General features: G+C 39.2%; 1 protein-coding gene across 1 annotated transcript; it reads left to right on the forward strand.

The window, feature by feature from the left end:
* Window positions 1–1,391: 1,391 nt before the first annotated feature.
* On the forward strand, window positions 1,392–2,309 carry LOC112663690 (olfactory receptor 9G1-like). Its single transcript, XM_025452765.3, has one exon. The coding sequence runs from the start codon at window positions 1,392–1,394 to the stop codon at window positions 2,307–2,309; it is 918 nt and encodes a 305-aa protein (XP_025308550.3).
* Window positions 2,310–10,045: the final 7,736 nt, after the last annotated feature.

The raw sequence follows: 10,045 nt of genomic DNA on the forward strand, positions 1-10,045 counted from the left end.
GGATGTTCATAGTATTAGATACTGAGTAGCCCTCAGGAGAATTATAAAGTAGAAAAAGGATATAAGAAATGCCAGGAAAGTAAATTACAAATGGTGATCAGGAACACCTGAAAATAAGTTAAATTAATGGGATGTTCATAGTATTAGATCCTGAGTAGCCCTTAGGAGAATTATAAAGTAGAAAAAGGATATAAGAAATGCCAGGAAAGTAAATTACAAATGGTGATCAGGAACACCTGAAAATAAGTTAAATTAATGGGATGTTCATAGTATTAGATACTGAGTAGCCCTCAGGAGAATAATAAAGTAGAAAAAGGATATAAGAAATGCCAGGAAAGTAAATTACAAATGGTGATCAGGAACACCTGAAAAGGGGTAATATGTGGCAATTAAGACTTTAAAAAATGTCAGAGAGTTTGCTATAAAGATACGTGAGGGGGCAGCCCAGGTGGCTCAGCGGTTTAGCCAGGGCGTGATCCTGGAGACCCGGGATCGAGTCCCATGTCAGGCTCCCTGCATGGAGCCTCTTCTCCCTCTGCCTGTGTCTCTGGCTCTTTCTCTCTCCTCTCTGTCTGTGTCTCATGAATAAATAAATAAAATCTTAAAAAAAAAAAAAAGATACGTGAGGAAGAGCATCCTGGTCATACGGAGAAGCAACTTCAAAGGTTCAGAGCATCCTCTATTTATTCCAAGAATTGAAAGGAGGATGTCATGGATAGAATGGACAGTAGGAGTCAGAAGCAGAGAGGCAAAAAGCTTGCTCATCTTTGCGATGACTTTATTATGAATAAGTTGAGAAGTCACTGGAGCGTTTGAAGCAGAAGAGTAACATAATCTAACCGGTCTTTTAACAGAATCGCTCTGCCTGCCTTGTTCAGAGAACTGGTCTGGGTAAAGGATAGAAGGAGAGAGGTTGTGGGCAGACCATTAGAAGCTCTCTGATAACACACACTGGAGATCTCAAGGGTTTCAGTCTAGGGCAGAACCACCCACCAGAGCTGGAAAACACTGGTCAGTCTCTGGATATATTGTGAGGGTAGAATCAAGATGTTTCTGATCAGTCAGTTAAAATGTAAAAGTCAGAGAGGAGTCAAGAATAGTAAATGGTTTCCCCTAAACTAGAATACTGCCAGTTACTCCACTGAGAGAAAAGCAGGGTAAGGAGGAATTGTTGGAAATCAGGTTTTTTTAAAATGCCTGTAGATGTCCTATAAGAGATGCTAAGAAGAGATTTGGTTTCATGAGTTAGAGTCCAGAGGAAAGAAAATGATCAGGAAACAAAAAATGAAAATAAAACTACTGTATATATAATTTTTAATTTAGCATACTATCTATTTATTCAGCACAATGAGGCAAGCTGAAATCACATTTTCTCTCCTCTTAGGAAAGCCATGGAAAGAAGCAACAATACAGTGACTGAGTTCATCCTGGTGGGCTTCACGACAGACCCAGTGATGCAGCTGGTCCTGTTTGTGGTATTCCTTGGTGTGTACTCTCTGACTGTGGTAGCAAATGCCACCCTCATAGTGTTGATCTGTAATGACTCCCGGCTGCACACACCCATGTATTTTTTCATTGGGAATCTATCTTTTCTGGATCTCTGGTATTCCTCTGTCTATACCCCAAAGATTCTCTTGACCTGCATCTCTGAAGACAAAAGCATCTCCTTTGCTGGCTGTGTATGTCAGTTCTTCTTCTCTGCTGGACTGGCATACAGTGAGTGTTACCTGTTGGCTGCCATGGCTTATGACCGCTATATGGCCATCTCAAAGCCACTGCGCTATGCTCAGGCCATGTCTATAAAGCTGTGTGCATTTTTGGTAGCATCCTCATATCTTGGTGGTTTTATTAACTCTTCTATCATCACCAAAAGAACTTTTGACCTGAACTTCTGTAGTGGCAATATCATTGATGACTTTTTTTGTGATTTGTATCCCCTGGTGAAGTTGGCTTGTGGCAGGAAAGATGGCTACCAGACTGTGCTGTATTTGATCCTGTGCTCCAATGTCATCACCCCCACAGTGCTCATCCTAGCCTCCTACCAGTTTATTATTGCCACCATCTTGAGGATCCGCTCCACCCAGGGCCGCCTCAAAGCCTTCTCTACGTGTTCCTCACACCTGGTCTCTGTCACCTTGTACTATGGCTCCATTCTCTACATCTACTCTCGTCCCCGATCTAGCTATTCTTTGGACACAGACAAAATAGTTTCTACATTTTATACTGTGGTGTTCCCCATGTTGAATCCCATGATCTATAGCCTGAGGAATAAGGATGTGAAAGAGGCTCTGAATAAACTCATTAAATAAATCAAGATTCTCTCCTTCTCAGGAGATGCAATGACAATTTTTGATCAGGTTACTTACTATATTTCAAGAAGAGCTGCCATTGTGTTCCATCATGATTAAGAATTCTGACAATGTGGGCAGCCTGGGTGGCTCAGCTGTTTAGCGCCACCTTCAGCCCAGGGCCTGATCCTGGAGACCTGGGATCAAGTCCCATGTTGGGTTCCCTGCCTGGAGCCTGCTTCTCCCTTTGCCTGTGTCTCTGCCTCTCTCTCTCTCTCTCTCTGTGTGTGTCTCATGAAAAAATAAAACCTTAAAAAAAAGAAATCTGACAATGCAAGTTAAAGACTTTGCACCCTTGTTCCATGACAATTTAAGAGAAGACAAAATTAGAGCATTTTAGGAGATAGAATTTAGATACAAAATTTAAGAATTTTTATTGAATTTCATGCTACTCTAGATTAAAAATGAATGAAAACTTAAAATTCTCCTTTACATTCAAAATATAGCAGAACACTTCACATCTTTAGTGTAAGAATATTTATGACTGATTGATATACACAGAATAAGTTCTATCCTGTTAGGTTCTTGAAAATAAGAACAAATATGCTGAGTTCATTTTAAATATTTTCCTATGAAAGTTAATTGGTTGAAATTATCCCTTTCTATTGCCTCACCAGGATTTCTTAAGTGTTTTTATCTACCTTTTGCCCCCAGAAGCATTAGCACGAAGACCCAGAGGTACCCATGAAATAATCTGGTACGATTAAACTCACCAAGCATCATCTCTCCAATCTATATTTCTTCCATATGTCCCTCAATTAAGGAAAAATCTGTCAAGTTTCTATAGATATGACTTTTGTAAATCACTGTGTGATCACTGTGAGTTCCTCTTTTATTTTACAAGGGTGAACTTGCAAGGTCTTCCACATCCAAATGATGATATTCTGATCATCAAAGCACAATTATGATGATAAAGAATAATAACTACAGTGAGCTAAAACAGTTTGAGAAATAAAAGTCTATGACTACCCATTACTCAACAGAGAAAAATTCGTATAGGTGATACAAACAGGTGGTGATAAAACAAAGTGAAAATAGGATAAGTTACATTTAATTTTGGTTTTTAAAAGTAGGGCAATGAAGATATTGTTTGTGTTCATACAACATGAATATGTTCTTGTTTCTAGTGGTAAAATTAGTAGTAAACTAACAAACACCACAAGAAAGTGAACGTAAAGCAAGTAGTCCCCCAAACTGTAGGAGCTCCATACAGAGCAGGAAAGCCTGATCAGACCAGCAATAATACACATTACCTGTAAAGTAAATCCAAGGTGTGTAATCAGTATGAGTCTTAACACATAGTACCCCAGTAGAGACAGAGCGCAATAGTGTAACTCCAAGATGTTTGAATTACACAGAACTCTAAAATGGAGAGCTATTCATGCTAATTCAGATTCTCATTTTCTTTCTTTTTTTTTATTTTTAAAGACTTCATTTATTTATTCATGAGACACATAGAGAGAGAGAGAGGCAGAGACATAGACAGAGGGAGATGCAGGCTCCTCACAAGGAGCCCGATGTGGGACTCCATCCTGGGACCGGGATCATGCCCTGAGCCGAGACAGATGCTCAACCATCCAGCCACCCAGCATCCCAGATTCCCATTTTCTTGAAGCTCTCTATGGCCCAACCAATAATATTAAAATTCATATAAATTATATTACTTTTAAGTCCTGTGAACAGATCTCAGTGTAGAGATCTGTTTAATGTTGGTGGTGAAACAAGAAAATCATTGCACAGGGAAAAAGGAGCTACAAAGGTAAAACTGGTGTAATACCATCCCAATATTATAAATCCTGACTTTTACTACAATAAAGATGTTCAAAGTACTTATCAAGAACTATTATTTTAATCCTTTTAAGAGAAGTATTCAAGTCCTATTCTCCAAATAATTATTAATCTACCAAATATTGTAACTTTCATTGGCCCAAGTGTAGAGTCATATTATTTTGTGTATGGAAAAGTTATCTCAAGGCCAAAATCAAGCCTACATAACATTACTAAAACCCCACTGAAAAGATAAAGTACAGCTATGAATACTCTTTGAAGATGTAAATATATGTAAGTATATAACACGAATGAAATTAAATATGTCGTACTAAAGTTTTAGAAAAAGTTTTAGAATATGTTTAAGTATATGTTTGGCAGTAAGGTTGTTAAGCACACTTGGGAATGCTTCACCTGCAGTTATGGTTGTGAAGGATTCAAAAGAATCTTCCATATTAACTTATAATTAACTACACCGTATATTCCTAAGGGAATTTTGCTACTCAGATCACAAGTGAAATTTGAAGCTTAAAAAAAAGTAGTTTCTTAGTTGTATTATTTATATATACGAGTTTTACCAAATTAAACATTTTTTTAAAGTCCACTCTCTACCTTGCTTCTTGTATTACTCTGGTTCATTCATTCTTTCTCAACACCTTGGTTGGATCAGAATTATCTGACAAGCTGTCCTTAATTTCTTATTATAAGGTCTGTGTCTTTGATCACCTTGTTTTTATTTAGTTGTAGTACTTTTCATCTCAAAGAGAAGGCCAAGAGCATACTATGAAATATGGTGCTTGAGATGTCTGATTGGCTCAGCAGCTAAACACCTGCCTTCGACTCAGGGTGTGATCCCCAACTCCCAAGATGGAGTCCTACATCAGGCTCCCTGCATGGAGTCTGCTTCTCACTCTGCCTGTGTCTCTACCTCTCTCTCTCTCTCTCTCTCTCTCTCTCTCACAAATAAATAAATAAGATCCTTTTTTAAAAAAGAAATATGATGCCCTATCCCAATGGTCCAAACAATTCTTCTTCATCTCATTCTGTACCACTAACTAATTTTTCCCAGGTCATTGAGATCAATCACCATACTCAGTGGAGTGACACCTCTTAGATCAATGCATGAGGAGTCGAACAGGGCCAGAGTACAGTCCCAAATTCCAAATAATCAGAGTGCTGAGGGTTTTCCTTTGGGACATTAGGGACATTATACTCTTATACATACAGACTCCAAATATACTGACTATATGGTTATGGGTAAGGAAATTAAATTCGAGTGGGCCATTTTATGCAATAATAAAGAGGCCACAGTAGTCAGAGTTCTACAAGAGGAAGACACTAAGGTTGACTTAAAATTGCAAGGACTTTGTTAGGGGAAATAGTTGTGTCTGTGTAAGAGAAAAGAGAGAGGCAGCCAGAAGAACAACAAATGCAACTACACCATAGGCAAGTATAGGCACACGTGAAGAAGAGAGGGAAGGAAGATGGGCAAAAGCATCCTAGACCATTGTCCAGTTTATGGTAAGCTCAGCAAGGTAGGTACTTGAGCCAAAATTAGCCATCAAGCCAGTGCCTAAGAGGGATAGTTCTGCATTGCTATCCTTGCTGAGTTCAGTCACTAGGTAGCAGCAGTCTCTGGGCAGCATGACATTGATACAAATGTGGAAATGTGTTTCAAAGCTCAGCAGCTAAGACCTGTGCCAATTATACTCGGTGTAACTGGAGCTTTCAAAGGCTCACATTCCTGGTCACCACAGGTACCATGCCAGCCTTATCCCCTCAGTTCATAGACATGTACTTTCTTCAAACAGAAGATGGAGCCATATATTGGCTACCATTTTAGAGCATGCAGCATACTTAGGGGATATCTCAACAACCATGACTGAGCATTCATATACCTTTCCACGATTTGTCCAGGCCAATCAGTTCTGAACGATAAGACATAAAGTAAAATCAAATATTTCTGTGGATTGGGGGTGGGGGGTTGTTACTATTCTTTTCCATCTAATGTATTTCTCAGTAGAGACAATGTTTGATGGGATACCACGTTCGCAAAAATAGGCATTATGTAAGTCTACATCTGCAGGTGCCAGCAGGAAAACAACTGGTAGGAAAGTGGGTACTGTAACCCAAATAAATCTCCTAAAAATGTGATTATTGTGGAAAGAAAGTCATTAGCTCTGTAATCTTGAATTAGTAAGAAGTTGTGCAATCTAATAACCCTGCTAGCCAATAGGTTCACCAATCCTCCCAGAAAATGATGGCATATCAGGGCACAGTTGTGACCTCTGTTGTTGGCATTTGGGATACCTAACAGTGGAAGAAGTGAAATTAGGCTTGGTGAAGAAAACCATTATGTTGAGCCCATTCCAGCTGCAATAGCCATTTGTATAAGGGCATGTTGAGCATGAAAGGGGAAAGAGGAGAAGGAGGCTGTGTGTGTGGAGAAAGAGACTGACCGACATTCACAGAGCATGTCATTTCAATGACCTGATAAGTGACAACCTCCCAGTATATGCATGTGTGGAAGAATCCGGCACATATCGATGAACACGAACGGTTTAGGATATCTTCTAAACCAAGTATATGACTCTGCAAATAAAATGAAATATACTTGTCTCTCCGCCTCCCCCACAAAGTGACCTTAAAACACATTGTTTATTCCTCAAAAGCTACAGTTGCTTCATGCCGTGTATGTCTGTTGAACAGTATGGACTTTGAAGATACAATATGGCTTCCAACACAAACTAACCCACTCCATTTATTTCTCAAGATAAAAGTTATTATTCCTGACACCCTTCCTTAATCTATCTGTAAAAACGTTTCTCTCATGACCACCACCTTGCAGATCCGAAATTCTTTTGCCCCCAAAGAAAGGATTAAAGGTGATGAATTGGAATCCCCACTCTTGTATCCTCCATGTTTTTGAAGGAAATGCTAACCTTTGCCCTTACCTCAGGTTGAGTTTTGTTTGCTTTTTTACTGTCTTTTCAGAGCAATTCAATTTCTACTTGAATCATAAACCTTGAAACTAATAACCCTCATTCCAAGGGTCAGAAATGGAATTAATATGAGGATCCCATTTCACTCTGTGTTTATGTCCACATATCAATAACTATATTATATCTGGGTCTGGGTATATAGTGATCTGCTCAATACCTTGTCCCATTAGACCCATTGAAAGATGCACTCAGGCTAAAGTTATCTTTTACATTGTTTCCATTACCCTCACTGACGAGTATATACATCTAGTGTCTTCCATCTCTGTAAATTAGAGTCAGTTCAGGACCAATGACTAATAACCCAGAGAAGATCAGGGCACTTCTGCTTTCCTAATGAGATTACCCTCATTAAGGGCAGCCAGACATTCCCAAGAAGGCTTCAAGGAAGATGTACAGTGTATATCTTGGCTAAGTTTCAGGATCCCTCTTCAAAGGGATCCTACCTCACCATAAGTTTATGTTTCCTATAACTGTTAAAAGGCCATTGAAATAGGTCAGAGAATTGTATAAGAGGTCGTAATTCCTTACTAGAACATCCTGAGCTATTTTTTATCCAAGTAAAAATGAAATTCTTTACTTTATAAGAAAAATATCACTTTGGTTGGTTTCCCATTGACATCACTCCTTAAGAAGCACCTAATCCGTGAGACGTTACCACAAATTCCTGAACAAAATATTCGGTTACCACCCACCTGTGATCTCCTGGGCAACTCTTTCCATCCTGTCTCTGAAAGTTTTCAGTGCCATATGGTGCTCTAGCTGCCTGGTGGTATAAGCCAAAAGTCCAGCTTTAAACTGCTGCAGAAGCCAAATCACCACGTGATATTTATGGCATGCCTCTGTGCAACAGAAAAATAATGCCTTGCTGTCGACCTGATCTTGATTCCATGAAGCCACTGGTGATAATTTAAGTAATTTTGATGCTACTGGATGCAATACATTACCATTGTTCTATTTCCCACCATGACGGATTTAAATGTTTAACCTTCGAATATATGAAGGATCTAATCCCATTTGGATTATCTCCTGGCAATACTTCTAGGATTGGTATCTGGTAAGGATCAGATAGCCAGTTAAACTGATTAATTTGAAGAGGGTTTAAAAGGATTATTGCAAAAAGAATTGTGTGTGGTATAGAGAACTCCTAAGGAATAATGTAGTAACTCTAGAACAAATAACTTCTGAGAGCTCCAACTTTCTCTATTTTTGAAGGTGCATCAAGTCATAGAGGTCATGAGCAATGGAGGAGAGCTTTGAATGGGTCAAAAGCTGGTAGGAGCTATGATCTAGGTCCTGGATGAGCCAGCTGTGGCATTTCTTTGCAAGAAAGGAAAATGGAAAAAACCACTCAGACCTCCATCCTTTCCCCACCGATGACAACTACTGGCTAAACCCATTAAGGACACAGAGACCAATGGAGCCCACTCATGCAATTAATACAGCTGAGTATCATGGAGCACAAAGGAGGTTCAAAAAGTGGAGAATGGATTTTGGACAAAAGAAAGGTACTCGACATTTAACACAAGTATCAGTATTGTTGAACAAACAATACTTTAATATGTACATAATATATGAATATATTTCTATACATGATATACGTGCACATATATGGCTTAGTTTAGCTTCTACACAAGTCAAGAAAAAGAGAATACAAATTATAAATGACTATACTGTCACCGGGAAATCATAGTCTCAAAAAAAGAATTCTCCATTATTAAACAATACACACAATTTTCTTTAATTGTCTGGTTAGGCATTTCCTAAGCTTATGAAATCCCGAGGGTGTTGCAGGAATCTGTCACTCTGGGGATCCGGAAGCTACTATAAAGATATGTGATGGAAGCGGATTTGAATTCTGTTGAGGTGATGGCATTGCTGAGAACTTTAGGTAAGTTTTCTGATCCAGATGTTAGAGGTAGATGGAAATTTTTACTTGTTCCTCACAACCAGGATGAAGGTCATGTATATACTATGATATCTTAAGTGCTAAACAAAGGACTTCTTTTGAAATATCTTCACCACCCTCCGACGACAATTTCTGAAACTGTCGAGTTTACAAGGAGAAAGAGCACATCTTACTCTTAGATTCCAAAAAAGGCAGTTAATATCACAGAAAAAGACAAAGGAGGGGATCCCTGGGTGGCACAGTGGTTTGGCGCCTGCCTTTGGCCCAGGGCGCGATCCTGGAGACCCGGGATCGAGTCCCACATCGGGCTCCCGGTACATGGAGCCTGCTTCTCCCTCGGCCTATGTCTCTGCCTCTCTCTCTCTCTCTCTCTCTCTCTGACTATCATAAATGAATTAAAAAAAATTAAAAAAAAAAAGACAAGGGAGAAAAAAACAACTAGGTACACAGACAAGCAATACAGGAACCATTTACAACAAAAACAGTGTCCTTAGAATCTAGACAGCATCTGGGCAACAGGATGAAGTAGCTGAGATTACCAGAGATTATTAAAGGCCAAAGACATCGTGAAAAGCTAAAATCCCTTTCAGTTTGATACACTATAAGAGAGTATCATATCATATCATATGGTCCCCGGGTAGCAAACAGGGCCAGACTACTCCAGCCAGATTAACCAAACAGAAGTCAATTATTTAAGCCACTCTATCCAAGGAAATGTATGCCCTACTTGTTTCTGTGCCTGCATAGCATTCAAAGTAGATCTGTTCATAGCTCATCTCGTTAAAGGTAAAACCTTAGGCAACTCCTCTTTAACTCCTCCAGGCTTTACAACATTGTAATGGCAGGCAGACATCCGTGACAAAGAATAAGAATAATATAACTAAGGGGCGCCGTTGTGGCTTAGTCAGTTAAACACCCAATTAACAACCACCCAGAAAATCGATTCTATTGCTTTGTTTCTTTTCCAAATAGGGATGCTCATTGCTTCATTCATGTATTCATTCAATATTTATCATGTGTCT

This window comes from Canis lupus, chromosome 18 (genome assembly GCF_003254725.2).
Source record: "Canis lupus dingo isolate Sandy chromosome 18, ASM325472v2, whole genome shotgun sequence".
NCBI lineage: Eukaryota > Metazoa > Chordata > Mammalia > Carnivora > Canidae > Canis > Canis lupus.